Source organism: Papilio machaon, chromosome 28, assembly GCF_912999745.1.
Source record: "Papilio machaon chromosome 28, ilPapMach1.1, whole genome shotgun sequence".
Lineage (NCBI taxonomy): Eukaryota > Metazoa > Arthropoda > Insecta > Lepidoptera > Papilionidae > Papilio > Papilio machaon.
The window spans coordinates 3969452-3993037 of NC_060013.1; the positions used below are offsets into that span (position 1 = coordinate 3969452).

The 23586-nt window shown below is 33.7% G+C and overlaps 2 protein-coding genes across 2 annotated transcripts in view; both read right to left on the minus strand.

The window, feature by feature from the left end:
- Positions 1 to 1259: 1259 nt before the first annotated feature.
- LOC106716398 lies at positions 1260 to 18684 on the minus strand. Its single transcript, XM_045684885.1, has 28 exons — positions 18631 to 18684; positions 17775 to 18085; positions 17348 to 17522; positions 16861 to 17019; positions 16626 to 16687; positions 16487 to 16551; positions 15651 to 15841; positions 14372 to 14494; positions 14057 to 14121; positions 13844 to 13978; positions 13201 to 13328; positions 12792 to 12907; positions 12332 to 12478; positions 11584 to 11702; positions 11128 to 11220; positions 10612 to 10767; positions 9810 to 9973; positions 9112 to 9316; positions 8394 to 8519; positions 7496 to 7698; positions 6973 to 7137; positions 6493 to 6586; positions 5913 to 6021; positions 4545 to 4648; positions 3958 to 4110; positions 3356 to 3468; positions 2060 to 2200; positions 1260 to 1403 (listed from the first exon to the last, which is right to left on the minus strand). Exons 2-28 carry the CDS (start codon positions 18058 to 18060, stop codon positions 1326 to 1328), a joined length of 3675 nt encoding a protein of 1224 aa, XP_045540841.1. The 5' UTR covers positions 18061 to 18085; positions 18631 to 18684; the 3' UTR covers positions 1260 to 1325.
- A 678-nt stretch (positions 18685 to 19362) lies between these two features.
- The window catches only part of LOC106716394, a 30604-nt gene continuing 26380 nt past the window's right edge, over positions 19363 to 23586 (minus strand). The window contains exons 21-26 of the mRNA XM_045684958.1: positions 22927 to 23105; positions 22327 to 22483; positions 21603 to 21755; positions 20856 to 21032; positions 20051 to 20167; positions 19363 to 19669 (exon numbers count right to left, since the gene is read on the minus strand). Coding sequence (XP_045540914.1) covers positions 19403 to 19669; positions 20051 to 20167; positions 20856 to 21032; positions 21603 to 21755; positions 22327 to 22483; positions 22927 to 23105 — 1050 coding nt within the window. The 3' untranslated portion in view covers positions 19363 to 19402. The remainder of the gene's footprint in view (positions 19670 to 20050; positions 20168 to 20855; positions 21033 to 21602; positions 21756 to 22326; positions 22484 to 22926; positions 23106 to 23586) is intronic.

The window sequence follows — 23586 nt, forward strand, 5'->3', positions numbered from 1 at the left end:
CAAGAGAATTTAATGAAGAGTATATTTGCCCTTCAAACTATATCATTCTGTCTAATAGTTTAGGAGATATCGAAAGAATAAAATTACGCGGAAACGAAAAATGCTACATCGCGTTATTAGACATTCAAGTTATAAAGATTTGAGTACTTTTGTATTAGAACTAAATTCGATAGCAGCGTCTCTCTTACAGACCCAGTTATCTTTATCAAACTTTAAAGAAATTATCTATTTTGCGCGAAATAGATAACCTTTGACAAACGTTATTGGGTTTTACCAAATGCCTATTCGCAAACATATGCCAATTAACGTTTTACTATCGGGTTGTTCGGAGTCATTTCATTTTTATTTCTATTTTCTATGTTTAATAATGTTTTTATCAGTTCCAACCGACCTTCCAGGACGTGGTGCATCTTCGTCGAAAATACAGGAATCCTAAGTCGAGCAAAAACGAAATGATTTTCCGAACGATCTATTATTTTAGGATGGATTTCCACTGTCTTCGGGTAGTCTAATAATTTAGGTAAATTATTTTATTTAAACTTATAAAACCTTACAAAAATATAATAAACTTAAAAAACATTCACATAAACCTTACATATTCCCATAAAAACGTTCATCCCCTATTTCCTTTTATCTTGCACACTCAAGGGTAAAACTTTTATAAAATTTGAATGTCAAATTCATTTATATCAAATTAACTTTTAATTAAAATGACGATATTTTCACACAACTTTTCATCCCCATTTTCAACCCCTCACAACCCTTTTTTCACATTAAAACGTAGCATATGTCCTTTCTCAGGCTATAGACTATCTGTGTACTAAATTTAATTTAAATTGATTCAGTAGTTTTACTGTGAATGCGAGACAGACAGACAGATTTACTTTCACATTTATAACATTAAAGTAAGGATAATAAGGAATAAGGATATGTGATCTCGGAGTTTTTGACGGAATGGTAAAAAAATAAACAATAAATCAATTTTATTTTTTTATTTAAAGGCTTTTAAACAAGTCCAAAAAAACTTATTTAAAATGACTTTATTTTACTAAAGAATTAATAATATATAATAAATGTTAATTTCAATTTTACAAAAAAATTATGTCATTTGTAAGTCCAAATTTGTTTTTTTTTTTAATCTGTAATAGTTTCTTTAAAGCTAAATAAACTTACACAGTATTAAATCAACTTATATTTTTTTTATTATATTGTAGCAATTTTATATGTTATTTCATAAGATTGTATGTTTGTTTGTCGCTTAAGGAAGTTGGTGTGTTAATTGAGGTTTTAGGAAAAGTTCCAGCCCTCATGTTTGCATTGATATCCTAAATCCATGGTTCCCAAGCTGACCTGGTGATGGCCAGGATTTGTGGGTCTGTGCAATGTCGTAAAAGATTCGTTACCTGTATATAAAATATCTTAAAGTCAACAAACAGAGAAACGTAATCCAATCCAAAACTTTAAACCAGGGATTCCCAAACTATTTTGGACAAGTGACCCCCTTTTCTAAAATAAACTGTTACCTCAGACCCCCACATGGCTAAATTACCTATTTTTAATGGACTCAAAACATCTGCTACAGTGTTATTTTTTATTCTGACTTAGGTCAATAGAAGAAGACAGAGTGAGAATTATCAATGCTTTAAGTTAGCAACACAATTATTAATAGGGGTCGATTTTTAGACCTCGTCGACTTCTAAAATCAGTTTTCGTATATGTCGACCTCTAGGAAACCGATATCGACCCCTTGGGACACCACTTTGGAAATCCCTGCTTTAAACCACAGACAATATGCACATTTAAAAAAAAACGTGTATTTTTTTTTTAGTCAAACACTTTTATTTTACAATAAACTTTTTTACTTTACTATAAAATTTTATTTTATTTTATTTTAAAAAAAATTATTTTATTTTTATTTTACTTTATTATAAAATTGTAAAAAAATAAATGTAAAAATTGAATATTATAATGGCGGCCATGTATGAAATTTGACATTTCTCAGTTTATATAATTTCCGAGTTGGATTGAAACGAGATTTAATTTTAAATTTATAACAAACCTGTTCTTCGAAAGAATAAACATCCTTATCTTCAAAATCATTGAAGATATCCTGCAATAGAAGGGCGAAGTCTCCAGGACTCCGTTGACTCACTTGATGAGATAATTTTGCTCCTCGCATTAGATCATAGACAACTCGGAGCTAGACAACGATAATATATACAACGATATGTCCTAAGTATACAGGCTAAAGTAACAAATTGATGATTTTTTTTTATATTATAAGGTGGCAAACGAGAATGTGGCCACCTGTATTCGCCGAAATAGCGAGGCGACCGTTGCCCAGACATCCGCAAATGCAGATGCGATGCCTTTAATTAACGGAGAAGGTGACGCACAGAAAGAGGATATTTCTATTCTATTAAGAAAAAGGTGGGAAGGGAAAGAGGACTAAAATAAGTCCTCCAACACCACACTCATCAGACTGTACTTGGAATTACTTCCACTTGAGGTCTGTCTTCTGTGAGGTCGTGGTATTTCACTGAGCGAGGACAATTCATGCAACAGATGTTGTTGTTGCTGACGTCTACAACTGTTGAAGTTAAAGTTAACATGCACTAAACACAAATACACATTTACATGTGTAAATTTGTTGAAGTAAAAGATCCAATGCGTTCTATTTCCCTATATGGTTGAAACTTTGAGAGCTTTAATTTGTATGTACCTTTATTTTGTACCCATTTTTAAGGAAATAACGCGAACTAATTGATATTAAAAACATAGAAAGTTTGTGGTGGGATTAAGTGGTAGACGTCAGCAACAACAACATCTGTTGCAAGAATTGTCCTCGCTCAGTGAAATACCACAACCATACAGAAGACAGACGTCAAGTGGAAGTAATTCCACGTACAGTCTGATGAGTGTGATGTTGGAGGACTTATTTTAGTCCTCTTTCTTTTCCCACCCTTTTACTTATTAGGAAATGATGGGAAGGGAAAGTCGATTTGGTGGAAGAGGGGACGCATAGGAAAGGGATATCTCTTTCTGTGCATCAACTCCTCTGTCAATTAAAGGTAGGCAACGCATCTGAAATTGCGGATATCTATGAATAGCGGACGCTTCGCTATTTCAGCGACTTCAGGTGGCCACTTTCTCGTTTGCCACCTTTATCTTACTAATATTATAAATGCGAATATTTAGATGTATGTTTCATTGAATTTATTTCCGGAACTTCTCAACATATCTAGATGAAATTTAGCATAAATGTAGAACATAGTCTGAAAGAACACATAGGTTACAAATTAAGTTTTTATTACGCGCAGACAGAGTCGCAGGTTACAACTAGTGATATAATTACCTTATCCTGTATTTCATCTTCCATCCATTTGAATGATATTTGTAACGTTGCCAGTAGAAGTCGATGACAAGATCTAGTCTCTGAAGTCAATTGTTGCAGACGACTTTCTAACACTAAAATAATACAATAAGGTCGAAAATATGTCACAGCAACATACATAAGTGCTGAATTATAGCTCTTATTACAGTTGTGAGAAGTGAATATCTTTGTACAGTCAGGGCATTTCGCAGTGATCTATTTTACCTTGAAACAAACTCAGCCCCTTTATACAAGTAATTAGAGGGCGTCTATTGTTTACGTAAGAGATTCTAGGGAAGGAGGGATCTAGCTAAATCTTTCCAGATCTCACATGGAGTCTTGTAAAATATCACTTAATTATTTTTTTTCTAGCTGAAAACAAGTTGTTTATTTTTTTTATCTCAATAATCCAACACGATAATTTAGGAAGAGCACACCCCCAAAGGTATAATTTTGGAGGTGTACTTTGGTATGTCTACTTAAGGGTCTTTTTAGAGTCTATTAGATTCATTGTAAGTTGCATTGGGGGTCTTTTTGGGGGTTTGTATTTTAGGTCTTCTTGGGGGTCTCTATGGGGTCGTTACCTTGTTTCCTGCATGGTGCGAGCAGACAGCGCGTGAGCCTGGCAGGCGGAGGTTCAGACTGGGAATGCTGCAATGAGCTGTTCCAGTCTACAGCCCTCAAGCACCCACTAACCACATCGTATAGAATGTTCTCCAAATGACGGTCCTTCAAGCCTGATAAATATATTTAAATCTTACTTATATTATAAATACGAATGTTTAGATGTATGTTTGTTAGAAGTTATCTCCGGAATGTCTCAACAAATCTTGATGACATTTTTCACAGATGTAGACCATAGTCTGGAAAAACAAAGAATACTTTTTTTTCTGCGCAGAAGAAGTCGCAATCGACAGCTAGTATATACATAATGGTAACCCAAAATGTATTCATTATTAGAAGAATTCAATGTAAATTGAAATTGTTTTTTTTTTTACACTATATTATTCAGTAAACCCTCTGCTGTTACTTTTTTCTTCAACTTAAACAACTTTTTTATTTATTCCTGCAATCTTAAACCCCTTCCGGGTCTTCCATGAACCCCAGGGGGTCCTAGACATTTTGATAATCAATGGGCTAGATCCTTTTAAAACACGTCAATCGGAATTACCTAACAAACTGGTGGCATATGTCATAGCGGCGAGACTTTCTTCGTAATTCAATTTCTTGTTGATAAAGTCTTGGAAACTGAAACTATTCAATTCCATAACAGACCTGGAATTATATGATTTATTTTACTTGCTGTTGTCCGCAAATTCTTTAATGTGAAATAAAAAAAATGGTCTAAATTACTCCTGGAGGCATCAGCTACATTCCAGTAAACGTCTCATCAAAATCTGTCCAACCGTTCCGTAGATTACACGGAACAAATGCACTTGCGGACAGACAGACTGACAAGAAAATTGTTTCCTAATTTTTTTATATAACAAGGTGGCAAACGAGCAAACAGTCACCTGAATTCGCCGAAATAGCGAGGCGATCGTTGCCCATAGACATCCGCAAATGCAGATGTGGTGTCTAGCTTTAATCAACGGAGAAGGGGACGCACAGGAGGACATTTCCCTTTCCTATGCATCATCGCCAAATCCACTTTCCCTTCCCATCCTTTCCTAATAGGAAAAGCGTGGGAAGGGAAAGAAGACTAAAATTAGGCCTGTTGTTAATTTGATATAAAATCAATAATAAATTTTAATACATGGTTCTCATAAATATTACACAATGGTCATCCCTTTGGGAAACCACAGCTAAAAGAAACTTAATGAAGCATTTCTTATCAAATGCCACAACTACTCTGAGTTGTGGCATGAAACAATCTCCCAGATAATGTAGTAATGACTCCATCAATCCTTTCAAAAACAGACTTGATAAACAAGATATCTTGAAACTATTCGACGCACGCATCAACTAGTTAGCTGCTAGTGTATAAACAAATAATTAAATACATACATTCCCATTTTATTTATCTGTATAGATTACGTGAAAGAAGTCGCGGGCAACAGTTAGTTTTATTTATCTATATATATAAAAGAAAGTTGTGTTAGTTACACTATTTATAACTCAAGAACGGCTGAATCGATTTGACTGAAAATTGGTGGGCAGGTAGCTTAGAACCAGGAAACGGACATAGGATAATTTTTACCCCGTTTTCTATTTTTTTTTATTCCGCGCGGACGAAGTCGCGGGTAAAAGCTAGTACATATTAATAAAATTTAAATGTGTATAGTTAGATGGAAAGAAAAATGTCATATTTCGTAAACTTTTTGCATTAATAACGAAATACCATTTTTGTCTGTCTGTTTGTCTATATGTCTATCCGCAAGTTGTGTTTGTTCCGGATAATCTCCGGTACGGCTAGACCGATTTTGATGGGACTTTGACTGGAAGGTAGCTTATATGATTGGGCATATAATTGGACAATTTTTTTTTAATTGAGCTGATGTAGTCAATGGCGAATATTATTCGTACCAAAATTACGTACCTGAAAGCGTGTGCTGGTATTTTAGCACACATTTTCTGATACTGACTGATGCTGTGCTCTCTTGTATCCTGAATTAATTTCTCACCAAGTGTACTCATTGATTCTATACCTAGAAATTATTATTGACCAAAGTCTAATAAAGTAGGTAGGCTCAGGTATAGTCTAATTCCATACATGGCGGCCATTAGGTTTTTTTTTTGTAGTTATTTGTGAAGATTATAAGAAGAATGTTAATGAAAATATTTTGTAATTTTCAAGTTTTAGTGTAGATTAGTTTATCTATGAGTAAGAATTAAATTGGAATTGAGTTTGTTTGAAGTTATCTCCGGAACAGCTCAACGTATCTTGATGAAATTTGTCACAGATGTAGAACGTAGGGCAGGCGGAGTCGCGGTCGACAGCTAGTGACTTATAGTTATATGACAGAGAATATGCCAAAGAAGGGAGTGAATTCACATACTGATAGAGATGTATGGAAAGAGGAGGGTGGTGATGATGGAGGTTATTATGGTGGTGGTGATGATGATGGTGATGATGACGGTGATGGTGATGGTGATGAACTAAGAGATAGAGGGCTTACCTTTCACATCAATTTTATTAGCAATCATCTCCCGAACTCTTTTGTGATCTTCCAAATACTGTATAAGTCCGCTGTCATCACCTAACGTTGTCACCTAAAGTATTAACCTTTAGTCAAATTACTTGTATGAAAATAAGTATTAAAGGGTTATTGTTGATTGTTATAAAACAGAAGAGAGGATGTACAGAAAAAGTATATTTCCCCTTCCCATATGTCCCCTCCCTTGTCAATACCTTTACATCACATTTTATCGTAAGATACGAATGGGTTGAGGATTTCTTGACAGAGGAGTAAGTATGGAAAGGGTATTCGTGTCCCTACCCTGTCTATTGAATATATCAACGCATTACAACATTTTAACTTGCTATATCTAGATATCTATGGACAATTACATCGCTATTTTTTCACCTCGTTTTCCACCTATTAAAAAAAACTGGGAAAAAAAAAACATCACACTGGAGTATCCAAGATGAAACTGACCTGGTAATCCTGCGAAGTGATACCCATAGACCTGATGACCCTGAGGGCGGCTGCGTCCACAACCAGCTCCTCGCCAGTCTTCACCAGCAGCCGCCGCTGACTGCCATCTGATAGACGAGCACTCAGCACCGCCGGACGACGCTTAGAATCCGTAAACACTGACACCTACGATTGATTAATCAATTAATTAATTAATTAATCAATTAATTAATCAATCAATCAATCAGTTAATTAATTAATCAATTAATCAACCAGTTAATTAATAAATCAATTAATCAGTTAATTAATTAATCAATCAATCAATTAAGGAATTAATCAATCAATTAATTAATCAATTAATCAGTTAATTAATTAATCAATCAATCAATTAAGTAATTAATCAATCAATTAATTAATCAATCAATCAATTAATTAATCAATCAATAAATTAATTAATCAATCATTCAATTAATTAATCAATTAATTGATTCGAATTAAGAAAGTATTTATGATTAGAATTAAGAAATAATTTAAAAAAATCAACCTGTTCTTCAAATCTGTGTACACGTATCCCGCGGGGTAACATTAACAGCCGATTGAGACAGTCTTCTGTCTCGCTCCCACATATGAATTCCGCTTGCGTTAGAGCGGGACAGAGCTGTGATAACTTGAAACTCTCAGATTGCGTATTCAATTCTTTTAGTACAACCAAAAGAGATTCTTTAAAATTATCTTTATTATTTATATCTGTAAGTAGAAATGTTGATACATTTTTATGGATAATTTTTTTTTTGTATGTACGCTCTAATCTCAGTAACTACTCAAAGTATTAAAAAAAAACTTTTTGCACTTCAAAGTACAGTTATTAAGGAAGGTTATAGGTTATTTATTATCACGCTAACATAGGTATGAGATGAATAGGAAGGGAAATAAGCTAATGTAGACGAAGATAGATGTTCGGAAATAGTGTATTTAGTTAAAAATTAGTACTAAAGCATCTAAATCTTTCTTATTTTTATATTAAAAGGTGGCAAACGAACAAGTGGCCGCATGAATTCGCCGAAATGACGAAGCTACCGCTGCCCATAGACATTCGCAATTGCAAATGCGTTGCCTACCCTCAATAGACGAAGGAGGAGACGTACAAAAAGAGAATATTTAACCTTCATATGCATCTCCTTCATCAAATCCATCTCCCCTTCCCATCCTTTCCTTATAAGAAAAGGGTGGGAAGGGAAAGAGGACTAAAATGAGTCCTCCAACACCACACTCATCAGACTGTACTTGGAGTTACTTCCACTTGAGGTCTGTCTTCTGTGAGGTCGTGGTATTTCACTGAGCGAGAACAATTCATGCAACAGATGTTGTTGTTGCTGACGTCTACCACTGTTTCTAGATAGATTATAAATTCAGACTAAACTTGTATTTCCAGGTTTACTTACCAAACTCAGATATTTTGTATAATATTTCTTTATACTTGTTAAGTACTTGATAGTCAACTCCGGCGTAAGGATTCTCAAATATCTTCTCTTTCATTCTATTAAATGATTTATTCAACGCAGCGCAATCTGTTATTAAATAAATATTAAATCTGAATACCATCATTGTTTTTGTACGAGTATATCTAATATATAAAATTCTCGTGTCACAGTTTTCGTCACCGTACTCCTCCGAAACGACTTGACCGATTCTCATGAAATTTTGTGAGCATATTCAGTAGGTCTGAGAATCGGCCAACACCTATTTTTCATAAACCCCGCCCTCCATTTAGTTTTATTTAACTGCGCGCGGACGGAGTCGAGGGCGACAGCTAGTTTTTAAATAAAGTTTCATCGCAGTCAATTAGTTTAAAAACATTTTTATATATATGGAAAATATTAAAATTAAATGCCTCACCTAGAGTTAAATGATTACTTAAATAGGCACTTAGTTTACATTTTATAAATAGACTTTCGAATATGGAAGTAGAAGCAGTTAAACGGTTTTTTTTAAAACAATTTCTTGTACCAATTCCACAAATTTAATGACGAAACAAATACGAGTACATTGGACTTCCTTAACCATTTTCCTATTTGATGTTACTTAGACACTTATCGTAAATTTCATACTAAACCTACATTAAGAACTATTTTTAACGAAAGACAGCACAGAAGTTCATACCATGATCTTCAAGTGCTTTCACCAACTCTCTAACGTAATGGCGCAGCACATGTCTCGGGTCGGCCACTAATTGCAGACACTGTTTCAGTTTGCTAGCATCTCTTGATAACTTGGCGACCAGCTCGCATGGAGAGGTCAATTTGGATTGGTTTCTCTTCAGCTCCTCTATCGCGAAATCATCCAGAATATGGATGAGTGTATCCATCTAGATATGGATAAAGTAAGTCATAAACGAACATAATTTTTATAACCAGAGAAAAGAAATCAGAAATAAAAAGAAGAGTATCAAATTACGGGATTTGAACCCTTAACCATAAAATCGGTAATTTGCACCTTTTTCATTTTATAAATTGACAAACTTGAATACGCTGAAATAGCTGCCCATAGACATCTGAAATTGCACATGAGGTGTGCCTACCTTTAATCAACGCAAAAGGGAATGCACAGAAAGAAGATATCTCTTATTCCGATGCCTACCCTCCTCCGCCAAAACCACTTCCTCCTCCCATCTTTTCCTAATAAGAAAAGACTGAGAAGGGAAAGCCGACTAAAATTATTCCTCCAGCACCACACTCATCAGACTGTACTTGGAATTACTTCCACTTGATGTCTGTCTTCTGTATGATTCACCTTGCTATTACATCAACCATGATGCTATTGGTGTTTAATCTGTGATGATGCTGATGACATTAACTCACCTTGCCGAGGATAGCTGCGGTGGCATCACTGTCGAGCTGGTCAACACAGCTCAGCCGGTACAGTAGCACATCAATTAAAACACTATATTTTAGATCTAAATTCAAGTCTATACCAACACCTAAGGCGTTCGTCATCTCTATTAGTTGAATGTTTTGTTCTATAGCTGGAATACGATGATCTAATTTCAGCTTATACAAGTTATAAGTAAGGCAGATTTAAATATAATAGACAATCGGATATAAAGACTTTAAATAACTGTCAATATTTGGTTATGATCACTGATTTTTAGGAAAACATTACTACACAATAAATAACTCGGGTAATAAATAAAAGCTTAAGAATTTGATCCTATGTATAAGGGCCAAAGTAACAAATTAATGTTTTTACTTTTTTATGTTAAAATCTACCTCTTAGTTAATTAACATGCACTAAACACAAATACACATTTACAGATGTAAATGTGTATTTTTTGCTAAAGTAAAAAGGCCTATGTGGTCTATTTGTCTATATGGTTGAAACTTTAAGAGACTCTCCTGAAAAGTTATTTGCACATTGAACCTAATTCGTCGGAACCATCGAAATATCGCTGTGACATAATGACTTAATAAACGATTGACTGATGTTTTATTAAGCTGTATTTATTATATGAGAATGAATTAAAAGCTTATTTAATAACTAACTGTAGTGATTATTCCGGTTTAATAAGTGTGTTTGTATGTCCGCTTCTTTGTGTCCTGTACTCTTAAATGGCTAGATTTTTTGTTATCTTATTCTAACGTGATTTGCCTTGTTTAAACTTACCACCAGTTAGTGGCCAATTTTCATCATAGTGCGTGATAGCAATCTGCACCATATTCTTAAGCACTTGCTTATTTTCACCTACTGTTCTACTCTCTGTAGTTTTTATTCTATCTCTTGTATCATGTAATAAAAATCTTAATTGCTCGTTAGAGAGTGCTGAAATATTATTTTTTCTATTAGATAAAAGTTTAATTAATTAATAATTACTTAAATTAATTAGATTAATTGAATTAATTAAGTCAATTAAACTAATTGAGTTAATTAAGTTAATTGATTGAATAATTAAGATTAATTAATCAATTAATTAAATTAATTGGTTGAATAATTAAGATTAATTAATCAATTAATTTAACTAATTGGTTGAATAATTATAATTAAGATTAATTAATTAATCAATAATGTAATTAATCGAATGATTCCTATGATGTAATGATATTTAAATACGCTACACTACGAAATTTGCGAATAAATAAACCATTGAATTAAAAAAGACAAAGCATAACGAAGTTAACTCACCGTCCAAATCTCTTCGCAGAATCAATATAAGATGGTTCAAACCAACAATATCTTCTATTGGAGTATTATCCATAATTAATCGATTTTCAGGTACTGGAATATTAATTTTAAATTGTGGATTGTGTGAAAGAGAAGGGAATGAATACAAATGTGACAGCAGATCAAGATGTATGGAAGAAAACATACTGTACCCAGACAAAAAAAGGTGATAATGACAGATGATGATGAAAATAGTTAATTAATTTTAAACAAGCTCTAGTTAGCCTATGACCTAAGACTATACACAACAGCTAAAGCAAAGCGAAGTTTGATAGCAATAAAAAAGTTATAAAGAGATCTTCATCAACTGTATAGTCGTTAACGGTTGACTTATATCTTCTTTAGTGTAGATTTCTACTACTAAATTAACACTAAGGGAAACTTGACTTTCAGCGGCACTAATGTCTTCTATATTACCATATGAATGTGCTCTTTCCAGAAGTTGACTAAGGATGTCCATGTCTGAGTTCTTGAGCGCCAGCTGCCTCCTGGCGAGGATTTCCTGACGCTGCCAGGCCAGGGTTGTCAACTCCTGTCTGATAATTTAGTATATACGTCAACATCCTAGTGATAATTACGCAGATCCGATCACGTGAGCGAGTTTTGGGAATGAAGTATTATTAACCGTATCCAAGCACAAAAGAAGAACTCAATAGGGAATATCAGTAAATTACTAAGTGTCTCATAATATTAAAAAAAGATAGTAATGGCAGAATAAATAAATTGCCGAAATTGCCGTCTGCACCGAAGGGCTCGGTGCCTATCCTAAGTTAGGTATGACTAGGTCATAGTCAACCATAGCCCAGTGTGGGTTAACTTCACACATATCATTGAATTTATTCTCAGATATGTGCAGCATAACGATGTTTTCCTTCACAATAAGATCGTCGGATATATAAACATATGTAAATCGAAAAACACATTGGAACATGGCGGGATTCGAACTCAGGACCTGCATAACCCCTGAGCCACCGACATCCTAAGTTTTACACTACCTTATTAATTTAAAACTGATTTAAAATGGGATTGCAACTTTTGTATACATTTTTGAGGTTATATGTATGTCAATTCCATAGTGTAGGTGTCAATAAATAACCCGGACCTAGAATCAAATAATTAACAAATTAAACAAACTTAAATATACAATAAATAAACTAAAACTAACTTGTTTATAGTCTGTATACAGCATAATACTTGTAAAGGTAGTGCCATCTCGTTCGCGCGCGTACACCAGCGCAGCGCGTGCGAGTGAGACGGACTGATTGACGTCATACTCTCCATATCTTCATACATCTTTTGTATACACGCAGATCTGTTGTATACAAAACATAATAATCTTTAGATCTATTTTAAAATAATGAGTATATTTCAGCCTTGTCACTCATTAATTAAAAAAATAATGTTTCTGTCCAATGAATTATGGCAACATTGACCAAAACATTTACTACAATATCTTTTATTAATAAGAAAAGCAAAAAACCAGAAAGAAATTGAAAAATAGCATTAGTTTACAACTACCGCTATGCGTTACGTCTGATAGTAATTAATCATTTAATTAATTAATTGATTAATTAATTAATCAAATAATTAATCGAATAATCATCGACAAAAACGATACACTATACCTGGTCATAATCCTAGCGGCCCACTCCACTAGACAGTCCTGCGGCTGGATGTAGCACTCCAGATCCTGAGGATGCTCTTCATCTTGCATCCTCTTTAACTCCAAAGCGTCTATTGTCTATGGAATATTACGTAGAGAATATATAGTTTGTAGCAAATAATTCAAGTTATTTATCTAGCAATTACAAATCTAAAGACAGAATGACACACCTATGACACTATAAGGAAAAATACATTTCGAATGACACATCTCTTCAAAATTAAACCAATTTAAAATAAAAGTTGTATGAACCATACAACATATACCTAATAAAGATAGCCAAAAAAAACCCTTTTTTATAAATGACAGTGTTAAGAGACCTCTGCCTACCCTTTATTAGCTTGAATATTAGTAGTGAATATGTAACTCACAGCGGATATTGTAAACTGCCTCTTAGGCCAGCGAGACATTTCGTTGTACCATTGTAAAGATTTGTAACTCTTCTTGGATTCTTGATAAATTGACAACATCTTATCGAACCATGTATTTGTTGTGGTCACTGGGAACGAAAAAAAAACAGATATATCAAGATATGGGAGTATTCTAATTTTTATTCGAAAAAAAATATGCAATATTTTTTAAATATGAAAATAATTGAATAATTAAATCAATAATTAATTTATTCAATTAATTAATCGAACAATTAATGAAATAATTAATTAATCGAAATGGTAGTAGAAAAATTGAGAAGTAAAAGGGTAGTGTTGTATAGGCATGTTGTGAGGAGGGAAGAATCGCAAATGGCAAAGAGAACGTTAAGTATGAGTGTGGAGGTACACAGGTAGAGGTAGACATAGGAAGAGATGGATGGATTGTGTGAAACGTGACATGATCAAGAAGGGGGTGTCAATGGAGATAACGGCAGACAGATTGATTTGGAGGAGGGAAACCTGGTGTACTGACCCTACATAGGTGGAACAAGGTTAAGGAGATGATGATGAATTAATTAATCGAATATTTAATGAAATAATTAATTGTAATTAATTGAATAATGCACAACAAAATTGATCATACCTTCATAGCTATCTAAATGTTTCCTGAAATCAGATATACAGGTCCATAGGGGAGGTAGTCTGTCTGCTGCGGACTTCTGCTGCTGCAGAGTCAACAGCTGCCAGTTTGAGAGAGAGTTGAATGACGTCACTACATCTGGAAATCGCGATTTACGTATCGCCATTAAGTTTATATAAAAAGGACAGATTGAAAAAGCCATTACATTTCTTTTACCTTCCAATGAAAATTCTTTTGACAAATTCAACATTTCACTGTCTTCATATATTTGAGTTGTATTGCTGAAAAAAAAACCACTTTCTAATTTTTCCTATTAATTGCATCTGCCAAAATTTATAAGAACCTGTCTTCCTTTTAGTTTGATGTTAGTTGCCCAAAAATAAATGTACGAGTAATCAAATGAAATGAAATTAAAATAAATGGAATTGAAATGAAATGTAACAAAACTTAACTAAAATGAAACGAAATTAAAATTCATTCAACACTATTACCAACATAGTTTGTGGGAAACAATATTTTTTTTAAACTTACCCTAGTACAAAATAATCAAAACCAGATAATCTGATCTCAACATCTTCTAACAAGACTTGAACCAATATTTCACCTTCAGTACCCTTCACTGATTTCAAAAGCTCTTCCACAGCTGGTTTAAATCTGAATCAAATTATAAGGCGACCTTAATAAGGGACCGTTCATAAAATACGTTCGCATACAAGGGGGAGGGAGGGGTCTTGCTGAGTGTGACAAGATGTGACAAGGGGGGACGGGGGGTCTACGGCAACGTGACGTTCGCCGTTCATTATTTTTCGACATGAGCGCTAGCTCTGTCGCGCGGCTCTAGCAGCGCTACTATCCGTCACTACTGTGCCCCAAGCATTTTGTGCATCAAGCAAAATTTATGTACAGTCAAAACCGTTTATGGCGACATCGTTTAGAATAACATACCGGTTAAATTGACCAAAATCAAAGGTCCTGGCTGAATGTTATATACATATCTTTCCTATTAATACCTGTCACCGGTTGTTACAACTATCGGTTTTTACGACTCAATATGAGTAGTCCCTTCGATGTCGTTATAACAGATTTTGACTGTACTATCATTTGAAATTTATCAGACTAAGGAGGGGGGGGGTCTTAGTTTTTGTGACGGAATATTTCTAGGGGGGTCACAGAAAGTGTGACACAGCGTGACAATAGGGAGGGAGGGGGTCAAAAAAAGCTGATTTTAGCGTGACGTATTTTATGAACAGCCCCTAAGAAATTTATTGAACTCAGAGTAATTTAATAGTAACTTACGTAGATAGTAAAAAAAAAACTTAAAAACACCAAAACTCAAGACTCACTGATGTTAAGGTCCATTCACACACACCGGGGCGGAAAGCGGAACAAATTTGTCGTAAAATGAAATTGATATTTTTATGGTAAAAAAAAGATTTTTCTTTACAAGTTTTTTATCAACACCTAGCATCAAAAAAGATGTAAAGTAAAAATGTATCTTATATAAATACTATGAACCTTAATTTCGTTTGCAACTAGAAGTTTAGGGCGACTTCGTTCCGGTGTAATTTAAAAAAATAGCCATGTCACTTGGGAATAGTGTAGCTTCCAAATATTAAATTTTTCATATCGTTTCAGTAGTTTCGGACTATTCAATGCAAATAAACAGTCAAATCTTTCTTCTTAATTAAATTGGTATAGACAAAAATCTGCTCCGCTCTCTGCCCCGGTCAGTGTGAATGGACCCTTAGTGTTGGTTAATAAGAAATCGAACCTATTTACATATAAATTTAACGAGTCATTATCAACTTACCCTTGTATAGTACAGCATTCATTAATAAACAACCTACAAGCTTGTATCACAAATGGCGTGATATCACCAATATGTGGTAACATTGGCAGTAATAAATGTGTCATCGCGGCAGGAAAATCGAAACCCCTGACTGAGATTGATTGTAAAGACGTCAGGAGTTGCAGTGTTAGTGCTGACGCTGCTTCACCTGTCTGGAATGGCAGGTAGTTTGAATTGTGTACTTCGCATTTATTATTTTTAAGGGAGAAAAACTGAAAAACTACCTTTGCTCACTGCAGATGTCAGCATGATTAAGTGTGACAAGCACAAAATATGCCACCGATATACAAAAACACTTTATTTTATATACAATAGTTGACACCAGCGACTCAGTCTGAGCATAATTAAAAAAAACTTAATAAGTAGCTTATATGTTCTTCCAGACTATGTTCTACATTTAAGACAAATTTCATCAAGATCCGCTGAGTTGTTCTGGAAATACCTTCTAACAAACATCCATCCATCCATCCATACATTTATAATATTAGTAAAAAGTACTCTGTTGACTGTAGTCATATCAATTTCGTCAAGATTCAAGAAATGTTTATTTTTTCCAAGTAATTATTAAATTATTTACAACAATTTTTTTTTTATATTCCGGCGTTAATTAATTAAGTCACTAAGGGATACATTTTTAATTTCTATTAAAAAGCGAGAATTTCATTTAAAAACTTTGACAGATGTTAGAAGATTTTGTCGCTGGCGCCACCTATTTAGGAGCTTTCAGTTTTTCTCCTCATTAAAACTTATTCAAGTAACACATTAAATTTATGTCTACCTTACTTTTTTCATATTACCTTACAAAACTGTAATAACGTTCCTAAAACATCATCCAAGGTTTTCGTATCTTCAGCAGTTGAATCTGAATTGGAAATTAATTTAACTTTACATAAAATTATCTATATTTTTATATTACTATAAAAAAAATAAAACTACCTTCATTTTGTATACCGCTACGAGTTATAAGATTTGTATCTTTTGAAGTCGTAGAAAAAGTACTGAAAGAAATACACAATAATAACTTCTTTTTCCATTTTTTTTTTTAATTAAAATGATTGATAATCGTTTTTTTTTTATCTAAACACATTGTGGTCATTATTTTTTTTCTTTTCTGTGTTTCTAGTCTAAGCTGTGTTTATTTTTAAGCAATGAAATATTTCTAATTGCTTACTTATTTGGCGTGTGTTCAGTGATCAGGTTCCGTTTGAAGGACTCATTATCTCTAAGATCCTTAAAGAAGACATCCAGGAGAACTGTGAGACAGTTCATAGATTTGCTATCACCGTATACCACAGGCAGGTATACGCTGATGATGAAACTCTCACAGAATCTGGTGAAAGATATGGAAAAAAAATGGAAAACTAAGACAAATTTAAAGTAAAGATTCTCAATTTTATTTTAATTCAACACAATTAGACAAACATTATGTTAGTTTAATTTTCTGAGAAAGATGTTATCGCGATCTAATATGATCCAAACGCCATCTATGAATTCAAAATGGAAACACATTTTTACAATTAATACACAATTTCCTTGTATTATAAATAGAAAAGGTAAATTTATCGAATTACAATTATTTTCCCTTAAATTTATTCATTAAACTATAATTTCTATACATTTTCGATAGATGGCGTTGAAATAAAACAAAATAAACTTACCTTTTTAATATACCAGTAGGTAGACATGAACTCACGGCGTTCCGTAGTCCATCATCAGAGACCAGCTCCAGTCCTAGGAAGGCCAAAGCCACCTTCAACTCCTCGTCCTGCAGCAGTGGACTGCTGAACCGAGCTGATCGTTTGGGGTTAGATTCTACTGTATCAGTGTAGAGACCTTCGAACAAATACTAGACAAGTCACAAATGTATTTTTTGAAGACAGTAATAGTAGATAAGTTCAAAAACTATAAATCTGAGCTGAAAAGTTCTAACAACGAATAAGACAGACTTCTTTATTGCCTAATATATTGAAAAAGAATTTAATCTAGATATTAAACAAGTCAAATTATCATCTATTTAAAAATGAACAAAACCTTTTTCTTATTATAAAAGCTAAAATGTATTTATTTAAAGTACATTATACATACATTCAACAGCTGATCTAAGCACACCATACGCCGCTTCTCTAACTCTTTTAACATCACTACGACAATGTTTCGCACTTTGCAGCACTAAGCCCCGCCCTATTCCCATCAAGCCACGCCCCAATCTCGATAAGCCACGCCCCACAAGTACTAAAGCACTGATATCTCCTTCTTGTACCAATCTAAACACTTCCCTACATTGAAACAACGAACTAACATCATCGTAAGATACTTTATTTATAGATAAAGAGAGTATTTCTAGACATTTCCTTCTGTTTATATCAACCATTTTAGGTAAAAGTTCTGCTATTCTCCTAAAACACAAAAAAAAATAGATATATTCAATCTATATATATATATATATATATATAAAAATGATTTGCTGTTCGTTAGTCTCACTAAAACTCGAGAACGGCTGAACGGATTTATCTTATCTTAGTCTTGAAATGTTCGTGGAGGTCTAGGGAAGGTTTAAAAGGCGAGAAAAAATTCATATCGCTATTAAGTTTTTTTTAACTGCGCGCGAACGGAGTCGCGGGCGACAGCTAGTCTATGATAAAGTTGTCTATGATTTTAGAAATGACGGAAATCAAATAGGCACAAAATATCATCCGTAGCCTAACAATTAGAATGTAGAGTTCTGTATAGTTGAATGTAATAGAAATGACAAATTATAAAACCTATCTAAAATACTTTATAACTCTGTAATCACAGACTTATTAAAAACAGACACGTCTATATCAATTTAAACACTGAAACACTCTAAAAAAAACCCATACAATTGAAATATAATTTCTCATTTCCATTGACTTAGATCTTTTGGGACAGATTTTTTTTTTCTGAAATCTAGTTTTTTTACCTGAATAATTCATTATGACATATATCGGAATTCTCTTTCTGTGCATATAATATAATGTCTATATATTCTTTTACATTACTTCTATATTTATCAATAAGTTCTCTGAATATAATTAACATTTCATTTCTTTTATCTGAAGGCATAACTTTAACACAACTAGCAAATAAAAATGCTATATCTTTCCGTTTCATTATCTGTGTATCTTTCTTAGATTGTAATATCTTTTTTAATTCATTTATTAATTCTGGTATATACATCTTTTTTGTTAATGTTTTCAATATATTCATATATATGTTTGCTATATCATCAGTTTTTACTGAAAAAAAAAAAATTATACATCGATGATTGAAAAGACGAACAGAAATATTTCCCCTACCTATTCGTCCCCTCCTCCATCAAATCCACTTGCCCTTCACATCATTTCCTTATAAGAAAATGGTGTTTAGGGAAAGTGAACAAAAATCTCTCTCCCTTTCTCTCTCTGTATTTTTCTCCCTCCCTCTCTCTCTCTCTGTTTCCGTCACTCTCTCTCCTTCTCTCTTACCTCTCTCTCTGTATCTTTCTCTGTCTCTCTCTCTCTATTCCTGTCTCTCTCCCGCTCTCTGTCTCTCTCTCCCTCACTTCCTGTCTCTCTGTGTCTATCTCTCCCTCTTTCTCTCTCTCTCTTTCTCTCTGCCGTAGATCGTATACCACATGGTGGCGGGGTCGGCTTTCCTAATCAGTTTCTTCCACTTCTCTTATTTTATAAAAAAAAAAACGTTGATTTAATAAATTATTGTTGAATTACGACTAATAAGTGACCACAGATAATATTTATTAGATTACCATAAACACATTCACTCAAACATGTCCATTGAATTTCTAAATGTTCAAACATATCCAATATTTGATCCATCTTCTGTATCAAATTGTATACAATCTTCTTTCTTCTTCTATTCTGTACAACAGTTTTAATTAATATCTCTAATACTTTATTGAGGTTTAATTTCTCATCTGGTTTTACATCGTCTTTATGTCCCCAGTATATAATCATGTCTATCTGAAATGTACCAATAGTCCATTGGTTAAGGGGATTGTATTTTGTGGTTTTGAGTTCGAATCTCGTGTATTTAATCATGTAAAACTAATACAACAATTATAAAATATTTCTGAATTTATTTTAGTAAAACTCGAAAACTATTTAAACTATTGAAAAAACACAAAAAAAAAACTATCTTATGAGAGAATAACATACATATGTACATAACGTTTAAAAATTATGTTTTATTTCGTAAAAAAATCTTCAAAATAGCTTAACATATCTTAATGAAATTTAGCACAAATGTAGAACATAGTCTGAAAGAACACATAGACTACTTAATAAGTTTTTTTTTAATTCCGCTCGAACGGAGTCGCGGACGACAGCTAGTATAATACTTACAATATCTATATGCAAACTGTTTAGTTCTTGATCAGAAGTTTGTACCAACATCGCAAGCAAAGCGGGGCGTAAAATGCTAGCGTTGCCTTTCAAATCCTCCTTACAGTTGTATATTGCCTACAAATATATGTTGGTTTGTTATAGCTAATCTAAGAAATTAATAATTTAATTGGTAAAATTATTGTTAGATTCAAAAGTATATGAATCAAGGAAGGTTATAAGCTATTTAATATCACGCTAAAGCTTTAAGGAGGTGAGCAGTAAGAAAAAACTTTTTTATAATACACAGTGGTAAACGAGCAAGCGGACTGAATTAGGTAATAGCGTAATGACGACTGTCTATTGAAGATAGCTGTAATAGATTTAATTCATCTTTCTCTTTCCATCCATTTTCTTGTAAAGATGGGAAGGGGAAATGGATGTGAGTGCGATGAGATCTGCAATTACAGATGTTTATGGGTAATTCGCTATTTCGGCAAACTCAGGCGACTTGTTCGTTTGTAATATAAAAAATATTACAAGAAAATGTAGAGAACAGGATGAAAATTTCCATTACACAGTTCGATGCCTCCTATAAATAAGGGTTAATGTACAAATTGACAACTTTACAGAAGAGACTGTCAAAGTTTCAACCATATAGGAAAATATGCCACATAGGCCTTTTTACTTCAGCAAAAAAATAACATTTATACCTATAAATGTGTATTTGTGTTTGTATGTTTAAAAAAAATGGCTCTTATACATAGGAGCCATCGAATTAAGAGAAAAGACTAGTAAAGTTTTCAGACTTAACCACTGTAGTTACCTGTGCTAGTAACCACTTGCTATTTCTATGTATGTCTGTTGTCAATGTATTTATTATTGTATTTAGCCATGTCATATGTGACAGAGATGTCGCGCGACTGACAGACATTGTCAGTATTCCAGCACAAGGATGCTGGTTTAACATATTCTCTGATATACAAAGCTCTTGATGGTATTCCTAAAATGCGGAAGACATTCGAAAGAAAATGTTTACTTAAATACCCAAATCTTTGGTCTCAGAAAACAATGATTAATGTAACTTTAAAACAAAGAGATACGTGCAAGGAATAGAGTTACATCTCTTATTGTAACTTTTTGAGTTACTAGGTTAGTTTTCATTAAAAAAAAGACTGACTAAGATACATACATACAAATCCAACATACATAAGAACTTACATACGCGAGAAAAACATCACCCTCCTTGTCAGTCGGGTAAAAAGAGTCCAACGAAAAGAGTTCCATCTCTTAATTTAACTCTTTTCATCATAAAGAGTAAAAGATATTCCACGAAAAAGGTTAATCTTCTTACGTAACTCTTTTCATCAAAGAGAATAAAAGACTTCGACGAAAAAGGTTACATCTCCTTTTGTAACTCTTTTCATCAAAGAGTATAAAAACTTTTCACTAAAAGGGTTACATCTAATTATGTAACTCTTTATATTATAGAGTTAAATTCCACGAAAAAGGTTACATCTAATTATGTATTTCTTATCGCCAAAAGAATGATTCGATACGAAGTGTGCCATACCTGGTCATCCTGTAGCATACCCACATCAAACTCCTCAGGGTTCTCAGACAGCGTGCGGAGATACGTCCTTGTTCTTGTTGTTGATGTAGAACTTAACAGACAACTGCTATCTTCCAATTCAACGCCAGCAAATTGGTGCATTGTATGCTTTTGCTGAAAAAAAAAAACATCAAATTACCGCAGTTAGATTACAAACTGACTGATTTTATAAGCGATGACATGATTCAAAAACTTAGGACAAAGCAACACGACATCTTTTAAAAAACCTATCTATAACGTCATACGACGAAAAGAGTTCTATCTTGATATATAACTCTTTTCGTTGCTTTTGTTTTTTTTTTATATTACAAGGTGGCTAACGAGCAAGCAGCCACATGAATTCGCCGAAATGGCGAAGCGACCGCTGCCCATAGACATTCGCAATTGCAGATGCGTTGTCTACCCTCAATCGACGAAGGAGACGTACAAAAAGAGAATATTTAACCTTCCTTTGCTTCTCCTCCTCCATCAAATCCACCTCCTCTTCCCATCCTTTCCTTATAAGAAAAGGGATGGGAAGGGAAAGAGGACTAAAATTAGTCCTCCAACACCACACTCATCAGACTGTACTTGTAATTACTTCCACTTGACGTCTGTCTTCTGTGAGGTCGTGGTATTTCACTGAGCGAGGACAATTCGTGCAACTGATGTTGCTGACGTCTACCATCTGTTAAATATATCTTACCCATGACTCAACTAAAGGTAATTGGTACTCCATCTGTGGATCTATAATCCTGCACCAGGTTTCCTTATTGAAGACCAGATCATAGAACTTAGGGTCCGAAGGTTGACGGCACCACACCGCTGAAGCCAAGCTATTGTAATTCTCGCAGTAAAACAACCTAATGTTAAAAGGGATAGAGTTCAAAATTGCATAATCAATAATAATATAAAGTTTTTTTTTTAATATGTCTCAATAAATATAAACTTTTTAAGTTACTTTATTTGAAAAAAAAAAAAAAACATAAAATTGAAGACGAATTTCTTTTTTTTTAATTGTTGATTTAATCAAATCTTGATAAGCGAGAGTCTAAAAGAGTTTTTCTCGCTTTAAAAGTTTCTCGCTTTAAAAAGTTTCTCGCTTTAAAAGTTTCTCGCTTAAAAAGTTTCTCGCTTTAAAAGTTTCTCGCTTAAAAAGTTTCTCGCTTTAAAAGTTTCTCGCTTAAAAAGTTTCTCGCTTTAAAAGTTTCTCGCTTTAAAAGTTTCTCGCTTTAAAAGTTTCTCGCTTTAAAAGTTTATCGCTTAAAAAGTTTCTCGCTCATCCAGGTTCAACTGTTCAACTCACAAGCAGATCTTCTTAAAGCTGTCATCAGCGTCATCCGGACAGGTGACAGGTCTATTCTTGACAAGGTCTACGCACAACATTGACAATGTTTTCGTCAAATAGAAGACATTTGTACCAACTTCATTTGACATCTGACTGTACAATAATGAATTAGGTGATTCTATACGTAAACGAGGGACCTGAAATCAACAAATCCGGATATAACGACGAAGTGACAGAAGATAAAATCTACATAAAGAAAGTCGTGTTAGTTACACTATTTATAACTCAAGATAGGTCGAACCGATTTAGCTGAAAATTGATGGGGAGAGGCAGCTTAGAACTAGGAGACGGACATAGGATCTTATTTATCTTGTGTGCATTTTTTTTATTCCGCGCGGACGGAATCGCGGGTAAACGCTAGTTGGTTATAAGAACGAAAAAACAGTTTCGAAACTTGATAAGCGAGAGTCGAAAAAACCGCGATATTATTCTCGCTCATAGAGGTTTCTTTTTAACACAAGTTTCTCGCTTATAGAGGGTGTCCGTCGGGATCTTGACAATGACTCTCGCTTATCGAGGTTCGACTGTAGTACGTTTTTACCTTTCGTAAAAAAGTAAAAATCGTAACTTCACACCCAACTAGCTGTCGTTCGCTACTTAAGAGCAGGGATCCCCAAA